Here is a 19,429-nt window from a genome sequence, read left to right on the forward strand (position 1 = left end):
TTAACTAGGGAACTGAAATATGCCTTGTACAACACGTGCAGACAAAGACAAACAGCATGCATGCAAGATAAGACAGAGTACTTGGTGAGGTTTCATGGACGAGAGGACCGTGTCAAAAAGCACGAATGTCGCTCGCAACAGGCAGATGTCCACGGATTCGAACTCCCGCTCGAACGTGCCGCGTGGCGAAATGGAGCTCGTCCTCCCTTTGCCCCTTTCGCACCGCACGCGGTCTCCGCGTGCTCTGACCCCGCGTGCTCTGACCCCACGTAAGGTCGATGATAGGCCTCAGCCGATCTCTCTCACGGTCCAGCATACAAATCCAGACCTGGCCTGTTCTTCAGACTAGGCCCAGATCGAGGTCCGAGCTCCGCAGGCGGATCGACAACGTGTCGAGCCATGAGGTGAGTACGGACGGAGGCTCCACGGCCAGACGCAGGCCGAATCTGTCGATCACCTCCCCACAACAGTCGATCGCCGGCTCGATGTGCATGCAGCCTCTCCCATGTACGCTCGCTTCGAAAACACGAGCACTCTTTCAAGAGTGACTGTTCGCCACACACACCTCTTTTGCATGAAGCCTTCGTTTCTCGCTTCAAAGCGACTCCGAGCACACTTCGAGAACCCGACGCTCGTCCAAACTGAAATCCTTTTCTCTCTCAGTTTCTCCTTTTTCCGCTCCTTCGAGCACGCCTCTCTCGGCGAAAACCGACCAAAGGCCCCTTCCCTTCGTGTCACTTCCTCTTTCTAGCCACACCCTCTCTCCAGGCCACACCCCCTCAGCTGACTGGGCAGGGCCTATCGTCCGTAGAGGAGAGGAAGAAGAGGGAGCCCTTGGCACACCACCACTGTACGAACATAAAAACAGTCTCTTACACCTCCCGACACACATACAACGTCCCTTTTACCACACAACCTCGCTAAACAGGCATTTAATGTGGGATCTGAGCTAATCCTTTATTTAGTAATCCCATAAGGGCCATTTCCGTAACAATACAGGGTGAGTCAAAAGTAGCGCCCAATTTCTGTTTTTTCGGCTGTCAGATTCTTTCTGGGAAGTCATGTTGTTAATAATTGTCTTGCAGATTATTAATTTTCGTAATTTATTTATTTTTGATTTTGTTTTGCAGGTTATTGCTGCGAGTTTGGAAAGTTACTGATTTTGCACCAAATTGAACCACGAATTACCTTTCAATGAATCAACGCATTGTGGCCGTGAAACATTACTACAAATCTAATGAACAACCAACAATGGCGGCACGCCATTTGGCACAGGAATTCGATATTAACCCACCTCAGGGAAGAAACACACGATTGATTGTCGAGAAATTTGAAGCAACAGGGTCGTTAGCCACTGCAAAGAAGTCCGGTTGTCCGAAAACGGCAACGAATGTAGCTAAGGCTGAAGAAGCCATCAGAAGACTGGAACAAAGTCCGCAAAAGTCAACTCACCGTTTATCTGCAGATTTGGAAGTGAGCCAATCAAGTGTTATCTGTATCCTTCACCAGAAAAATGGATACCTTACACTCCACGCTTACTGCATGCCCTTCATGATGGAGATGACGACCGCCGTCTTCAATTTTGCGAAGAGTTCTTCGCTAAACTTCACCCAGAAGACACAATGCTAGACAATATCAGGTGGTCAAATGAGGCATGTTTTAAGCTTAATGGCACAATTAACAGACGCAATTGTGTCTACTGGGCTGTGAATAACCCAAGGGTGACAGTTGAGAAGGAGGTAAATTTACCTGGCGTGACAGTTTGGGCAGCCATATCTCCATTAGGGATAATTGGACCCTTTTTCTTTGAGGGATCTGTCACTGCAGAAATTTACCTGGATATGCTGCAAACTTTCTTTTGGTCCAGGGTACAAGATCAAGACTTATTTCCAGCATGATGGAGCTCCACCTCATTATGGACGTTATGTTCATCAGTGGCTTGATGAAAACTTTCCCAGGAAAGTGGATCGGCCGCCGCGGTCCGATCGAGTGGCCGGCACACTCCCCAGACCTTACACCTCCAAATTTCTTTCTTTGGGGGCTCATGAAAGACCTTATTTATCGTGAAAAGCCTCGTACCATTCAGGAATTGAAGGCTCAAATCAATGCAAAGTTTGAGGAAATTGATATCGAACTCTGCAGACGTGTGTGCCGCTCTGTGCCTGCTCGACTGCAATTGTGCATCGATCATGAGGGAGGGCACTTTGAAAATTGCAAGTAAAACAGCTTGGTGCAGTTCCATAATAATATTTTCTTGAATAAATGGTTAGATAAACATGTCATTCATTTATTTCTACCTTCTTGTACACTGTAATACAAATGGCAAACAAACAATCAACTGACAGAAATCGGGCGCAACTTCTGACTCACCCTGTAAGTATGTATATATATATATATATATGTATGTATGTATGTATGTATGTATGTATGTATGTATATATGTGTATATATGTATATATATATATATATATATATATATATATGTATATATGTATATATATATATATATATATATATATGTATATATATATATATATATATATATTGTATGTAATTTTTTTTTTTTTACAGCAATTGTTCGTCTCGCCCCGAAAGGTTTGCAAGGCTATTGTAACACGTCTGTCTGTCCACGCCTTCATATTTTTGCTTAAATTTATTTTTTGTCTGCAACCACTTCTCCGATTGATGCAAAACTTTAAATACCGGTGTGACTCCCCATGGAGAATATTTTTTATTGATAACTCTGATGTCATAGTTCACATGTTATGGCAGCCACATTGGATTGAAGGAAAAAAAATTAGACATCTCAGAAAACGCTTGATGAAAAATATTGAAACTTGTCATGTGTCATCAACTCCTCATGGGGTATATAGTCTGATAACGATGATGCCATCTGTAAATTGGTATTCCAGCCATAATTGGATGAAGAAAAATCTGAAACTTCATATAACTGATATGTGAGCGAAGAATTAAATTTATGACATCAGGTCATGTGGTCTGGTGGCCAGATTGGATTGAATATAAAAACGTTAAAAAATCTCCACAACCACTTGACAGATTGATGCGAAACTTGTTACATTTGATCGACTCGCCATGGGGAATATAGTTTCAAAAATTTTTTTTCCCCATATTCATCTTCATTGACAATTTAGCCTTAATGTGCACAAAAGTGGTCGTTAAATACCGTAATGATCAATAAAACTATGCCTAATGGTAATATATGTGACATCATAGGATGCATGGGCGATAAAGGTACATGGGCCATAATAGCATTGGGCCATAATAGTAACGTGTTCAGTTAACGATGGTATTTTTGTTCAGAATGAGCGAGCAAGGCGAGACTATGCACTGCACTAAGTGCCGTTATCATTTTACACGTTGTCCTTCTGATGGCTTGGAGAGAGACATTTCGTGCCTGTGAAATGTTTCCTCTTTCAGGTGTACTTTTTACATCGGAATGTTCATGTAGCTGTTTGCATTTTGCTTCTGTTAAATCATCTCTTTTGTTTTCAGTTTGTTTTATTAGGCTTGCACATCTTATACACAGCTATTATCATGCAATTTGGTATTTGAATTGTTCGTATGCCGTCCTTGTATCAGGGCTGACGGCTGTCGGGGGACTAGCTCTGATGGGTGGAAAATATCTTCCTGATTCAACACCCGAGACTTTCGCTCTTCTTGCCGCCTTCATTTCGTCTATCAACATTGCCGGTAAGTGGAAGAAAAGCATCCTTTTCCTAGTTTAGCTGATTGTCTTGTGAACATAAACCCCCCCCCCCATTTGTGGATCATTTTCAGTCCAATCAGAAGCATTTTGAGTTGTTTCACAGTGATGTCTATTCAGTTGTTTCTTCCCTGATGTTTAGTTAGGTGCTGGGTTTTGATGATCGCACGATCAGCATAAAACATTATTTTGTGGATAGGTGTATGCCTGACACTCACATTGTAGAAATTAAACATAATTTATATTTTAAACACATGCCGTCTGAAAACAAGTGATTCCTCCTTAGAAATGTAATGCATCGAACAAATGGCAATTAGGAATTTTAGAAATTGAGCAATCTAATCCTGAGGCATTTTCAATTGATTACACAGAAATGCTGTACTGTCGGGCCCTGACGTTCACGGTCCCAAAATCCACGGGTCATTAAATGTGACCTGCTTCGACATTCACGCTTCGCGTATTTGTGGGGGTTTTTTATTTTTTACTTTTTCCACTTCAGATCATGTTTCCTATATCCACCACTGCTGATATTGATTCAGCCTGGGAATTCTTCCACAGAAAACTTCTGTCTCTGTCTCTGTCTCCGCCTCTCTCACTCGCCTCTCTTACTCGCCTCTCTCACTCGCCTCTGTCTCTGTCTCCGCCTCTCTCACTCGCCTCTCTCACTCGCCTCTCTCACTCGCCTCTCTCACTCGCCTCTCTCACTCGCCTCTCTCACTCGCCTCTCTCACTCGCCTCTCTCACTCGCCTCTCTCACTCGCCTCTCTCACTCGCCTCTCTCACTCGCCTCTCTCACTCGCCTCTCTCACTCGCCTCTCTCACTCGCCTCTCTCACTCGCCTCTCTCACTCGCCTCTCTCACTCGCCTCTCTCACTCGCCCCTCTCACTCGCCCCTCTCACTCGCCCCTCTCACTCGCCTCTCTCTCTCTCTCTCTCCCTCTCTCTCTCTCTCTCTCTCTCTCCCTCTCTCCCTCTCTCCCTCTCTCCCTCTCTCCCTCTCTCCCTCTCTCCCTCTCTCCCTCTCTCCCTCTCTCCCTCTCTCCCTCTCTCCCTCTCTCCCTCTCTCCCTCCCTCCCTCTCTCCCTCTCTCCCTCTCTCCCTCTCTCCCTCTCTCCCTCTCCCCCTCTCTCCCTCTCTCACTCTCTCACTCTCTCACTCTCTCACTCTCTCACTCTCTCACTCTCTCACTCTCTCACTCTCTCACTCTCTCACTCTCTCACTCTCTCACTCTCTCACTCTCTCACTCTCTCACTCTCTCACTCTCTCACTCTCTCACTCTCTCACTCTCTCACTCTCTCACTCTCTCAATCTCTCACTCTCTCACTCTCTCACTCTCTCACTCTCTCACTCTCTCCCTCTCTCACTCTTTCACTCTCTCCCTCTCTCACTCTCTCCCTCTCTCCCTCTCTCCCTCTCTCCCTCTCTCCCTCTCTCCCTCTCTCCCTCTCTCCCTCTCTCCCTCTCTCCCTCTCTCCCTCTCTCCCTCTCTCCCTCTCTCCCTCTCTCCCTCTCTCCCTCTCTCCCTCTCTCCCTCTCTCCCTCTCTCCCTCTCTCCCTCTCTCCCTCTCTCCCTCTCTCCCTCTCTCCCTCTCTCCCTCTCTCCCTCTCTCCCTCTCTCCCTCTCTCCCTCTCTCCCTCTCTCCCTCTCTCCCTCTCTCCCTCTCTCCCTCTCTCCCTCTCTCCCTCTCTCCCTCTCTCCCTCTCTCCCTCTCTCCCTCTCTCCCTCTCTCCCTCTCTCCCTCTCTCCCTCTCTCCCTCTCTCCCTCTCTCCCTCTCTCCCTCTCTCTCTCTCTCTCTCTCTCCCCATCTCTTATTCAATTATCTTACCCATCCTCCCACTCTTGGTTCTCTGAATCCTGTGGTGAGGCAGTTGCTTTAAAACGACTTGCATTCTCCTCCTGGAAGGCAAATCTGACCAAAGGCAACCTCAGATCATTCCACAAAGCCTGCGACAAATGTGTGTCTACCCTCAGGACAGCCAGAAAACAACATCTGTCTAATCTGAAGAATGAGCTTTCAAACTTGTCTCCCTCCTCTAAAACCTGGTGGTGCCTTGTCAAGTCCGTCTCTGGTGTACTCTCCTCTTCCATCCCTTTCCTCACTTCAAATGACACCTTCACCACTGTGAAGGCTGAATGCCTCAATTCTGTGTTTGCTTCAAAATATTGTGTTCCTAATCCCCTCTCCCTCTCCCTCCCCTCCCCCTCCCCCTATACCCACCCTTCCCAGTGGTACCCAACTGTTCCTGAATTCTGTCTTTTGCACCTGAAAAGGGAGAAAAGTTTCTGGGATCCCTCGACCTTCACTTCAAAATGTAGTCACATAACTCCGAATATAATTTGCAGATGAAGCTTCATTCCTCTGGAATTGATGGTTGGATGCCTCATGAGCTTGAACGTTTGAGACAGTTCCAAAGAACAGCTCCTTGATAACAGAGCTTATGTCTTCACAATCTTAAACCATAGTCTGGAAAGGAAGAAATGACTAACATCAGTTCTTTTCGATTAACCACAGGAGTATTTTCAGGAAACCCGAATGCATTGGAAGTGCTACATTCAAACCGCAGTTTATAATCGTGATCTAATTTACTCAGGTAATGAACTCATTTACTTATGTATGGACACTATATAGGTTGAGGTCCAGAGAAATTGACATGTCATCGTAGTTCGTAGCTACAGTAGCAAAGTTAGTGTGTCGGCACTGATTATGGTGACAAAAGCTCCTTCAGATGACAAAAGTAGTGAGATGCATTCAGATATTGTCACAAGTGTCTCAGTTGACTGCAAAGCCTACATCATGCTCGTAGTGGTCTTCAGCACTCTTGTCAGGCCAGTAGAATTTGAATGTGGCCTCACATATAGGGTCAGTGTCAGCCATTCTTGTCTCCTGTAGAGCAGTGATGTCTATGTTCAGTGAATGTAACTCATGGTCAATCAGTCCTTCCTGGCAGACATTAGCAAATGTATGTCATCATTTATACCAGGACACAGTCCGAACGTTCAAGCTTCCATGCCATAAAAGTATGAATTTATTTTTTGTTGGGTACTGACTTGTGGTCTACTTGTCAATATAGAATCTCTTAGACCCATGCACCCAATGAGGCAGGTGATGACTGACCAGGAGGATGCAATTATCCTTCCTACTGTTGGAGAAAACCTGCAGTGCCCTTGTTCTACGCCAATTGAGCTGGATTTATAATCCATAAACTGCTGCCTCCTGTGTTGTGCCATTACTGCTGAGAGAAAGGATGAACTGTTCTCTCCCTAGTTTGCAGCAATAGCCTGAGGAAGAAAAAGGAAACTCAGACTTGCCCAGCATCTGAGCCCCCCTCCAGTCCTCACTGTCTGAGTCCAGAGGAAAGAGAGATGCCAATACATCTAAGAACCCCTTTCTGGTGAAACTTCCAAAATCGAGAATCACTGCTCACCTCCACTCATTTGTTCCTCCCTTCCCCCCCCCCTCCACCTGTGAGCCAACTTCCACATTCTGTTCAATTTCATTCTTCTCTCCAGGTCTTCATGACATCTGTTCACCACCATCTCAGATCATCCCTCATCCAAAACCATGATCTTTTCTACTCCCATTAACCCTCCCAAATTTCCAGGGACGGGGAGGAGACGCTGCTTGCACAGTGCAGAAATGTGGAGAAGATGTGGGAGAACTTGGGAAAAGGGTGAGACGAGGGGAATGGAAGGAAGCTGGAAGAGGGCAAGGTGATGGGGACATGAGGTGGAATGATAGCTGAAGAGGGGGATACAGAGAAGGAGTGGTTATGTGTGTGTGTGTGTGTGTGTGTGTGTGTGTGTGTGTGTGTGTGTGTGTGTGTGTGTGTGTGTGTGTGTGTGTGTGTGTGTGTGTGTGTGTGTGTGTGTGTGTGTGTGTGTGTGTGTGTGTGTTGCCCTGGTCAAGAAGAAGTGAATAGCTGAAAACGCATGCACAGCGCATGCGCAAAAGGCCTTGTTCGCATTCTTATGCCATTTCAAAAGTCCTGTATTGGGAGGTATTGAGAAAGGAAGAGACAAAGAATGAATGAATGAAGGAAAGAAATACCAGGGAGAAGGAGTTCATGATTTTTATTTTATATTTTGGAGTGAAAATATGATAAAATTTTTATTTTCTTCAAGCCAGGAGGGATTGGGGATAAGATAAAGTTGATGGATGTGAAAGGAGACCTCTTAGGATAAAGAAAGTGGAACGAGACACGTAGCATCAGAGCTTAGAAAGAATTGTCATGCCCTCCGGCTGAGGCCTTGGCAAGTAGACCCGACACTCACCGGACATGGATTTGACAATAATCCACAATAAGGTGCGGTTAAACATGGTAAAATGGGCCAAAACACACCGAACAACACAGGGATGAAACGATTATAGAAAGACATGACGGATCTGGTCCGTAAATATCCGCTTTTACGAACTGGAAGAAGGCAGCCACGAGCCAAAGTCCAATTAAACTCGAAGATATCACAATGCTCAACGTGTTTCTCTACTTTGTATTTATGGATGCACCACAATGTCTATGTAAGGGGTTTTGACTGTCATCGCATTGTTTTGCTCTTTCTATTTTGAGACTTTTATTTTCAGCCCATTGACAGCTGCATTGGTATTAGTGAAATTAGCATCCATGCAAACATGATGTTTGTCTGTGCTTCATGACATCATCAGCATGTTTTTCTGTTTACTATGTAGCAATGACCTTTGCTTTCAACTAGGTGGTTTTCTGGTAACACAGCGGATGTTGGACATGTTCAAACGGCCCACTGATCCTCCGGAGCACAACTACCTTTACCTCCTGCCTGGTGGTGTCTTTGTTGGGGGTTATGGGGCAGCACTCTGGAGTGGATACTCGATTGAACAGGTGCGTCACTGGATTCTCCGAATGCATCATGTGTTTAAGTTTTGCAAGAGCAGCATTCTCATCTTTTTAAGTAAATAGTCACTGATCACAAGTGTTAATTTACTAAATTAATTGTAGTCGTCACTGATGGCAAACTTTGAGACACCATTAACTAATTTATCCTTCTCATTTTTGAACCTCAGGAGACCCATCATGAAGCTGTAAATCATCCTGCATGTGTTTAAGTGCTTTGTCAGTTTCTTAAACAAAGGTAACTTCAACAAGTCCATTGTCCCTTGATTTAATTTCCAGATGGTGTACCTGGGTTCAGGATTGTGCTGCATCGGTGCACTCGCGGGCCTATCAACACAGGGCACGGCACGTCTTGGAAACACGCTCGGCATGATTGGGGTGGCCGGTGGCGTGGCCGCCACACTTGGCCACCTGCAGCCCTCACCTGAGCTGCTTGCACAGATGTCTGCAGCAATGGCCTCTGGTGCAACGATAGGTGGGTATCTCGAGAAGGTTAATTTTGTTTCAATTATTTAGACGATGAAATTCCTAAGGTGTAAAGAAATGTTGGCCTACATTTGTACCTGTGCTAATAGAGTGCAGTTATCAAGTATCACGATGTTTGTAATCAAATTGTTTCCATTAACGATGATTTGACTACTTTATTTATCAATTGGAAGTTAGTTTTCTGTCGATGCACACGTACGCATAACTTAAAAGCCCAACTATATTTCTTAACTGCGATTGACAGGAACAATACATTTTCTCTCACCTCATGGATTACTCTCAGCTGCACGAAGCATCTTACATTTGTAAAGAAAATTGTCCATCTCATTCCAAGAGCTATATACATACATTGAGGTCCAGAGAAATTGGCTTTTAACACAGGGCACGCACGACACGTCTTGGAAACACTGTAAATTATCCTGCATGTGTTAGCTGCTTGCACAGATGTGTGTGTTTTAATTATTTAGACTTTTTCCAGATGTTTTTTGTTAAAATTTTGACAGCATCACGCCCAAAAATGCATATTTTGACATCAATTTTTCAAAATTTTCAGGAGGGGGGGGGGTGTGCAAGCTCCAGGTTCACCCTAGTAAAGAGTCATTTTGTTTGGTATTTTCTTTTTTTTCAAAAGTTCTGCAATTTCATACATACATACATACATACATACATACCTGACACCAGTGTCTTGTTGATCCAGTTGCCCGGATCATCATTTATTTGGGCCCATGATCCACATCAAAGCGGTCATGGAGCCCGACTGATTCTGTATTCCCAGGCTGGATTACAGGCCCGTCCGCCACGATACCGTGTCTAGTGAGACCATCGAGCCAGTCGATACATCGCGCTCATCAGTGCCATCCACCCATTCTCAAATAGCGACTAAGCAGAGCCACTAGGTGTAGGCACAGCTTCATCCTGGACGTGTGTAATTGTCCTTTAACGGACGTGTATAATTCTAATAGCGATCAGAACCAACCGGACTCACGCTGAGACAAAGTGGTTTTAAAGTACTTGAAGAAAAACACTGGGTTGGGATACAATTGGAAACACACTCATCAAACAATTACCCTTAACCCCTACCAAATATGTGCCCATGAATCAACAAATGAACAGGAACCTTGATGATCTAATTACTTAAATGGCCCGTTCACACCTCGTGAGAGAGAGAAAATAAAGAATGACGAATTCTCACCGAAACTCATACCTGACGACCTGTCAGAATGCTAAAAAGAATATACAAGACAGATTCCAAAGGTAAGAACCATCATCGTTCCCTCCCAAATGTTTTCAAAGGGGGTTTCAAATCAGGTGAAAAAGGGGTTTCAAATCAGGTGAAAAAGGGGTTTCAAACGATGATGGTTTTAGACACAAACATTGGGGGAGGGTGGATGGAATCTTTCTTTCTATCCATAAAGCAATGCAACCAGAGGGGTCAGGGGAAGGTATGGGTGGGGGGGGGGGGTGGGTTACTTGTGCCCATGACCTGACTGGGTAATACTGACATATGAAACATTTGGTGATTGTCCCAGCCTTGTTTTTTTCCCATGATTTACACACACACACACACACACACACACACACACACACACACACACACACACACACACACACACACACACACACACACACACACACACACACACACACACACACACACACACACACACACACACACACACAGACACACACCTGATTTATTGTAGTAGGATAGGAGCGATGTTCATGGAAGATCAAGATAGAACTGACATTCGGACAACCATCAAGGGAATGATTGAACAGGAGAGGAGGAAACACTGGAACTAGCAAGTAAATGGTTGGGTTAGAAAAGGCTCATGGGGGTAATAAAGATCATGGGTCAGAATTGGGGATCACAAGAGATGGTGGTGCACTGCTCGCTTGAAGGGCTGAAGGGAAGAATGAGATGGAACAGCCTCTGGAAGGTGGATCCATAGATGGGAGAAGTCAGGACTAGAGTTGAGGTATCCAATCAGCCTGTATTTTGGAAGTTGAACCAGGAGGGGGTTACTGGGAGAACACGTGCATCCTGTAGTTGCTGGGGGTCAGAGGACTGAGAGAACAGATGAAGTAATGTCAGAGAATAGATTGTAGAAAACTAAGAGACCACTGGCCTACCTGCAATGTGAGAGCAATAGACCTTGTGCTTCGGTCTCATCATGGGAAATGAGACAAATTCACAGCCAACCCATATGGAGAAATCCTTCGGTCGTCAACAACATGATATGAAAGCGTGACGTATAGAGCAGGATGCTTAACTCAAATGCATAAGAAATATCCAAGCTCCCCTTTTGAGTTTGAGGGCCTCCATCCATTACAAGGTCAGGAGAAACATCATGTCCAGGGTTGAATGACACGGCTTTTCCCTCGCGTTGAAGTCACATTTTGTTAATGTCGAGGAGTCGAGATTAGCATGGAGTTTGGTTTTAAAGTGGGAAATGAGAAATGGGTGACTGAATTAGAGCATCAGATGGTATTACCAATGAGTTGCAGGTATTGCAGCTCTGAGAGTAACAGACCACTTAAATGCATTGAGGTGGCTGTCTTGTTTGAGTGGTGAGTGTGGGCACCTGAGATGGTCTTGTATTTAAATCGTATTCTATGAGATTTTTTTATCCTGATCAGTAGAGAGGGAGGTGTGTAGCAGCAGTGTATTGTTGAGCAGTGTGTGAAATTTATAACTTTTTAAAAATGATATAACAGGGCTTGTCTTGCCTCTGTCTCTTGTGATGTCATTGACTACTTTGGTGTGAGAGAAAATGTGTCATCTTTGAGAATCCAACGCAAGTTTAAAAATCAATGCGACTCTTGGACCAAATATGGGATTGGAAGTTTGCACAACTTTCCAATATACAGTGGGGAGAACAAGTATTTGATACACTGCCGATTTTGCAGGTTTTCCCACTGACAAAGCACGTAGAGGTCTGTAATTTTTATCATAGGTTCACTTCAACTGTGAAAGACGGAATCTAAAACAAAAATCCTGAAAATCACATTGTATGATTTTTAAATAATTAACTTGCATTTTATTGCATGAAATAAGTATTTGATCACCTACCAACCAGTAAGAATTCCGGCTCTCACAGACCTGTTAGTTTTGTCTTTAAGAAGCCCTCCCATTCTCCACTCATTACCTGTATTAACTGCACCTGTTTGAACTCGTTATCTGCATAAAAGACAGCTGTCCACACTCAATCAATCAGACTCCAACCTCTCCACAATGGGCAAGACCAGAGAGCTGTCTAAGGACATCAGGGACAAAATTGTAGACTTGCACAAGGCTGGGATGGGCTACAGGACAATAGGCAAGCAGCTTGGTGAGAAGGCAACAACTGTTGGCACAATTATTAGAAAATGGAAGAAGTTCAAGATAACAGTCAATCTCCCTCGGTCTGGGGCTCCATGCAAGATCTCACTTCGTGGAGCCTCAATGATCATGAGAAAGGTGTGAGGGATCAGCCCAGAACTACACGGCAGGACCTGGTCAATGACCTGAAGAGAGCTGGGACCACAGTATCAAAGAAAACCATAAGTGACACACTACGCCGTCATGGATTAAAATCCTGCAGCGCACGCAAGGTCCCTCTGCTCAAGCCAGCGCATGTCCAGGCCCGTCTGAAGTTTGCCAATGACCATCTGGATGATCCAGAGGAGGAATGGGAGAAGGTCATGTGGTCTGATGAGACCAAAATAGTGCTTTTTGGTTTAAACTCCACTTGCCGTGTTTGGAGGAAGAAGAAGGATGAGTACAACCCCAAGAACACCATCCCAACCGTGAAGCGTGGAGGTGGAAACATCATTCTTTGGGGATGCTTTTCTGCAAAGGGGACAGGACGACTGCACCGTATTGATGGGAGGATTTTGGGGCCATGTATCGCGAGATCTTGGCCAACAACCTCCTTCCCTCAACAAGAGCATTGAAGATGGGGGCGTGGCTGGGTCTTCCAGCATGACAACGACCCGAAACACACAACCAGGGCAACTAAGGAGTGGCTCCGTAAGAAGCATCTCAAGGTCCTGGAGTGGCCTAGCCAGTCTCCAGACCTGAACCCATTAGAAAATCTATGGAGGGAGCTGAAAGTCTGTGTTGCCCAGCGACAGCCCCGAAACCTGAAGGATCTGGAGAAGATCTGTTTGGAGGAGTGGGCCAAAATCCCTGCTGCAGTCTGTGCAAACCTGGTTAAGAACTACAGGAAACGTCTGATCTCTGTAATTGCAAACCAAGGTTTCTGCACCAAATATTAAGTTCTGTTTTTCTGATGTATCAAATACTTATTTCATGCAATAAAATGCAAATAAATTATTTTAAAATCATACAATGTGATTTTCAGGATTTTTGTTTTAGATTCCGTCTTTCACAGTTGAACTGTACCTATGATAAAAATTACAGACCTCTCGGTGCTTTGTAAGTGGGAAAACCTGCAAAATCGGCAGTGTATCAAATACTTGTTCTCCCCACTGTATGTAACAATATAAGTTCGTTAATTTCAGCGCACAAATAGTGATCTGTGTGCGTGGCAAAGTAAGTAAGAAGAGATAAAAATTACCTTATATGGTGGTTCATCCACCTTGAATAAAAGGAAAAACTGATGCTTCGGGACTTACCTTTCATCGGAGCAAAAGGTAGAGCAATGGGGGGCAGAGGTTCAAACAAGAAGACTTCCTCAACCACCATTTTAGGTAATTTTTTTTGATTTATTCCAATAGATGCAACTATTTTCACGATCATACCAAAAGATGTTCAGGTATATTATACAAAAAGGTTATAAAGATTGTATATTTGTGCCCTTTTTGTAACTCTTCAAGTTCATTGCAAGCAAAGTTGCCATTTGGCCTATCAAGACTGCCCTCAAATATCACAAGAGGCTTATGTGAGGTTAACCATTCACGCATTTTAACATGAAGACTTAACGGATACTGAACGTTGTGGTATCAACAATGAATTACCTTTTCCTTGGCCCCTGTCTCCAGGTCTTGGCATTGCACGCCGGATCCAGATCTCTGACCTGCCTCAGCTCGTGGCAGCGTTTCACAGCCTTGTGGGTTTGGCTGCAGTACTCACTTGTGTGGCTGAATTTATGATTGAACACCCTCATTTTGACACCAACCCATCAGCCAATCTCATCAAATTCATCGCCTATCTGGGCACATACATTGGTGGAGTCACCTTCAGTGGCTCTCTTGTTGCGTATGGGAAGCTACAAGGTGTGATTATATTTATGATTTTCTGTCGTTAGAACTGATGTTGATGCATTTTTCAGCAGATGCAATATTTATAATAACTTTATCAAAGTCCATTGGTAAAACAGGCTCATAGCAATACACCTTTAAAAACCCAAGGCCCAAGCTCTTTAAGCCAGGTTCATCTTTCACTTTGATATTTGGTGGTATTAATGATATGAGATATTGTTGAATGGGTTAAGTCGTGCATTCTGTTCCTCTTGATGTGTGTGTGTGTATAAATAAAAATAATTGACTCCTCCCACACTTCTCTTGCTGAAGAAGATGCATACCAACGAGGCTCCCAAGCATGTACCATGTTCAAACGTCAATAGCAGTCAGTTTATAAATAAAGGCCCACCCACATCTCTCACCTGTGAATGGAGGGAATAGCCAATCAGCTCTCACCTAATCAACGAAACCCAGGTAGCTCGGATTATATAAATAATTGACTCCCCCCACATTCCTCCAGCCAAATTTCTTCTAGCCATCTTTTTTAAATTTATATATTGACTGCTTTTGATGTTTGCACGTGGTACATGCTTTGGAGCCTCATTGGTATGCATTTCTGTCTATGCTATTGCTGATGATTTGCCATTAAGTGATGAAACCATTCTGGTAGCTGAGGGGGTGTGTAGCATTGGGATTCTCATGTATGTACTATGTGTGAACGTCTTTATAGTTGTTGAGGAATTCTGGGAAGGGTTCAAAACAGCGTCGCACTTACCTTGTGTAGATCTTCTTGGTTTACTTTACGCAGCTTCTTCGGCAAGAGGAGTCATGGGAGAGGTCAATTATTTATATAATCCCAGCTACCTGGGTTTAGTTGATTCGGTGAGAGCTGATTGGCTATTCCCTCTATTCACAGGTGAGAGATGTGGTGGGTCTCTCTCTCTCTCTCTCTCTCTCTCTCTCTCTCTCTCTCTCTCTCTCTCTCTCTCTCTCTCTCTCTCTCTCTCTCTCTCTCTCTCTCTCTCTCTCTCTCTCTCTCTCTCTCTCCCTCTCCCTCTCCCTCTCCCTCTCCCTCTCCTCTCCCTCTCCCTCTCCCTCTCCCTCTCCCTCTCCTCTCCCTCTCTCCTCTCCCTCTCCCTCTCCCTCTCCCTCTCCCTCTCCCTCTCCCTCTCCCTCTCCCTCTCCCTCTCCCTCTCCCTCTCCCTCTCCCTCTCCCTCTCCCTCTCCCTCTCCTCTCCCTCCCCTCTCCCTCCCCTCTCCCTCCCCTCTCCCTCTCCTCTCCCTCTCCTCTCCCTCTCCTCTCCCTCTCCTCTCCCTCTCCCTCTCCCTCTCCCTCTCCCTCTCCTTCTCCCTCTCCCTCTCCCTCTCCCTCTCCCTCTCCCTCTCCCTCTCCCTCTCCCTCTCCCTCTCCCTCTCCCTCTCCCTCTCCCTCTCCCTCTCCTCTCCTCTCTCCTCTCCCTCTCCCTCTCCCTCTCCTCTCCCTCTCCTCTCCCTCTCCTCTCCCTCTCCTCTCCCTCTCCCTCTCCCTCTCCTCTCCCTCTCCTCTCCCTCTCCTCTCCCTCTCCTCTCCCTCTCCCTCTCCTCTCCCTCTCCCTCTCCCTCTCCTCTCCCTCTCCTCTCCCTCTCCTCTCCCTCTCCCTCTCCTCTCCCTCCCTCTCCCTCTCCCTCTCCCTCTCCCTCTCCCTCTCCCTCTCCCTCTCCCTCTCCCTCTCCCTCTCCCTCTCCCTCTCCCTCTCCCTCTCCCTCTCCCTCTCCCTCTCCCTCTCCCTCTCCCTCTCCCTCTCCCTCTCCCTCTCCCTCTCCCTCTCCTCCCTCTCCTCCCTCTCCTCCCTCTCCTCCCTCTCCTCCCTCTCCTCCCTCTCCTCCCTCTCCTCCCTCTCTCCCCACACAGACCGTATTTTCCGGTGTATAAACCGCACTTTTTGTCGGCAAAACAAGGTAAAATGCAGTTAATACACAGGTATCAAAAAAAAATCAGTCTTAAAAACTATCAATGCTGAATTTCCATTATATTCCAAATGAAAACTATTGGAACAGTCACAACTGCTGTTAAGCTCAATTCTGCCGTTTAAATTTTGAAAATCGGTTCAGGTTAAGAGTTTGTACAGCGTTTTATTAATTGTGTGCAGAAATTTAATATGTCACGCTTGGAAATGTCCAGAGACACCCGGAGTTTATAATTAGGTGTGTGGCGTATATAAAACTGCTGAAAACACCATTAAACAGAAAAGAAGAAGAACACCTGGTCTCGCATCAAAAGACGAATTGTTCACAACAGCTAGAGTCCAATAACGGAGCACCCACCTCAAATATGATTGCTTGGCAAGCTTCCCTCGTATGTCATGTTCAAGAGGAAGACACTGGCCAAAGCCAACTTTCCAGCTGGTGTCATTGTTCGTGCACAGCAGAAGGGGTGGATAAACGAGGGACTTGTAGTGGTGACCATCTTTTTACATGCATCATTTTCTGCATGAACATCTGATGCAGCAGAATTGATCCACCAAGCTTGTACCTTGCATGCTGACGCAATGCTAGGAAATTCTGGTTAGCGGGGCGTGGTTTAAAACTAGGAACAGCTAATCAACCCCGAGTACTTTTGTCTATGAGGGCAGGAAATGGATTTGATAGGAGGAAGAAGAAGAATCTCACAGGAGCGAGGAGCCACGTGGGACGGTGAATCTTTTAGAAGTACCAGTGCTGCTCGGTTATTTTGGCTTCCTTTGGTTCTCTTTGTTCTTCCTGGTTCTCTTCATTTTCCCTCGTTTCTATCAGCGGTTCCTAACTTGCTTCCCGTGGATTACTCACGTCGACCAGATGAACTTTCTTACTTCACAGGCCTTTGTATTCGACCCAGGTTTGGAGGAACATTAGCTGCATCTCAGTGGAATCATCACAGAAGAACTTTCCTATTTCCCAGACTTTGTATTTTCATCAGGTGAAAATCAGCATTTTGGGACGTGTTTCCAGCCGGGATTTTCGACCCAGATTCCGAAGAGCATTGGCCACATGCATCTTGGTTGAACTTTCACCATTACTCCCGTCACTACGTTGGCTGAGCATTATGGAGATTGGGAGACTGACGGCATTCATCAGGAGGATGAGAAAGGTCGACCTTCCGATCTGCAGCTGAGTCATCAAAGTGTGGGAGGAGATACCGTCGGACATCATCAAGTGAGCATTTCTGAAATGCTGCATCTCCAACAACATGGACGGCACAAAGAACTACATCATTTGGGAGGAGGAGGCTGCAAATGACAGTGACAGCGACGGTGACTTGCTCAACCCTGATTCGGACAAGGATTTATGTGCCATCTTTGATGAGGAAAGCATTGACGAGGATTTCCTCGGGTTTAGCTAAAAAGCTTCAACAAACTCAAACAGCCCTTTTCAGTGCCACAAATCCACAAGGAATATATATGATACCGGTATGAATCCCTTTTCTTTCTTTGTCGAGGAACAAAAAAAAATCCTTTTTATAATATTAAAAAGTAAGAAAGAAAAATAAAAACTTCTTCGTATCCTCTCCTCTCTTGAAAAGTTCTTGAAATCAAAATATCGACCAATTACTGCACCGTAGTCCCATGAAGAAAGCCCCACATAACAGCACACACCTTCACACACACACACACACACACACACACACACACACACACACACACACACACACACACACACACACACACACACACACGAAAAATCGTGCTTAGCACGACACAAGGCGAATTAGTTGACCTTTCTGTGTGGTGGTCCAAGCTGTAATGTCATGGAATGTGTGGTGTTTATTTGTTCGTACATTAATAAAATGACGCTACGTCACAAATAACAATTATCAGGCGCACGTTGTCATGGTAACGGCAGCAGATTGAAAATTTTCACAACTCATTTAAAGCCACCATGTGACATTCAACAACTTATCATCAGTGCTTGTTGCCTTCATTCTGATCGTAGAAAATATTTGAAAATACCTAGGAACATTGCCCTTCAACCAGCTTTACGATCCCGTTATCAGGTTTGAAATATGTTGTAAAACAAAAGTATGTATTTTATATGTGTTTTTCATGTTTTGGGTGACCCTGACCTTGACCTTGGGTCAATTTCGATCAAACTTTGTACACATGTTAATATTACATGCATAAATAGACAGTATAAGTTTCAATATAATAAGTGCAAAACTGTTTGAGAAATAGCCTTGTGTAATTCACAAAATTCCCCAATGGTTTTATAATGGGCGATAATATAAAGTGATGCAGAATCCAGATCCTGATCTTGAACATCACCAAAAGTCACATATCTTTTTGCACTGTGGATTTCTATCAGCTGTTGAAATTTCATCCAAATCGGTTAAGAATTGTGACCTGTAGAACAAATATAATTTTTTTTTTTAACTCATGCCAATAGCTAAAAACTTTGACGTCATACGCTTGCGAAAACCTTGCATAAGTTGTACTAACATGCATTTTAAAACATTTAGATATTCCATTGAAGTTTGTTTTGGCGTCAACAGGAAGTCGCTACGACTTCCGGTTACTGGGTTATGTTCAAAAGCTTGTTTTCAACTTTTTTTGACGTAACGTCGTGACGTTAAGTGCGATTATGACGTGATTTGATCCCAGACTATTTCAGCAAGATTGGCTATCACATGTTAAAATTTGAGAACGATTGCTTCAGTAGTTTCGGCTGCACACGAGCGTAAATATTTTTTTAAAATGACGTCAATAGGCAAGATTTTGACATCATACGCTTGCGAAAACTATGCGTAATTTGTCATAAGATGCATTTAGTAATCATTTATATATTTGAATGAAGTTTAATTTGGCGTCAACCGGAAGTCGCTACGACTTCCGGTACGACTTCCGGTCACTGAGTTATGTCCAAAAATGTGTTTTGACGTTTAGTCCGATTAAGACGGGGTTTGGATGCGGACCATCTCAGGTGGATTGCCTATCAGGTGTAAAAATTTAAGAACGACTGGTCCAGCCGTTTGGGCTGTAGACGACCGGACAAACAAACAAACAAACAAACCAACAAACGGAACAGACCAACATACTTGACAAAATCGAAGATTTCGCCAAGTAACAAACAAACACACATCCATACATACGCACGCACACACATAAACATACAAACACGTATGAACATCATACATACACAAATACATACAAACA

The 19,429-nt window shown here is 44.6% G+C and overlaps 1 protein-coding gene across 4 annotated transcripts in view; it reads left to right on the forward strand.

Moving 5' to 3' along the window:
- The window catches only part of NNT (nicotinamide nucleotide transhydrogenase), a 149,555-nt gene that overhangs the window by 105,640 nt on the left and 24,486 nt on the right, over positions 1-19,429 (forward strand). For all 4 annotated transcript variants that reach the window (XM_085845195.1, XM_085845186.1, XM_085845213.1 and 1 more), the window contains 4 exons: positions 3,601-3,711; positions 8,434-8,579; positions 8,871-9,066; positions 14,064-14,297. In XM_085845195.1, the coding sequence (XP_085701321.1) occupies positions 3,601-3,711; positions 8,434-8,579; positions 8,871-9,066; positions 14,064-14,297 (687 nt within the window). The remainder of the gene's footprint in view (positions 1-3,600; positions 3,712-8,433; positions 8,580-8,870; positions 9,067-14,063; positions 14,298-19,429) is intronic.

Source organism: Eptatretus burgeri, chromosome 1 (genome assembly GCF_056783735.1).
Source record: "Eptatretus burgeri isolate ZD-2024b chromosome 1, Ebu_testis_v1, whole genome shotgun sequence".
Lineage (NCBI taxonomy): Eukaryota > Metazoa > Chordata > Myxini > Myxiniformes > Myxinidae > Eptatretus > Eptatretus burgeri.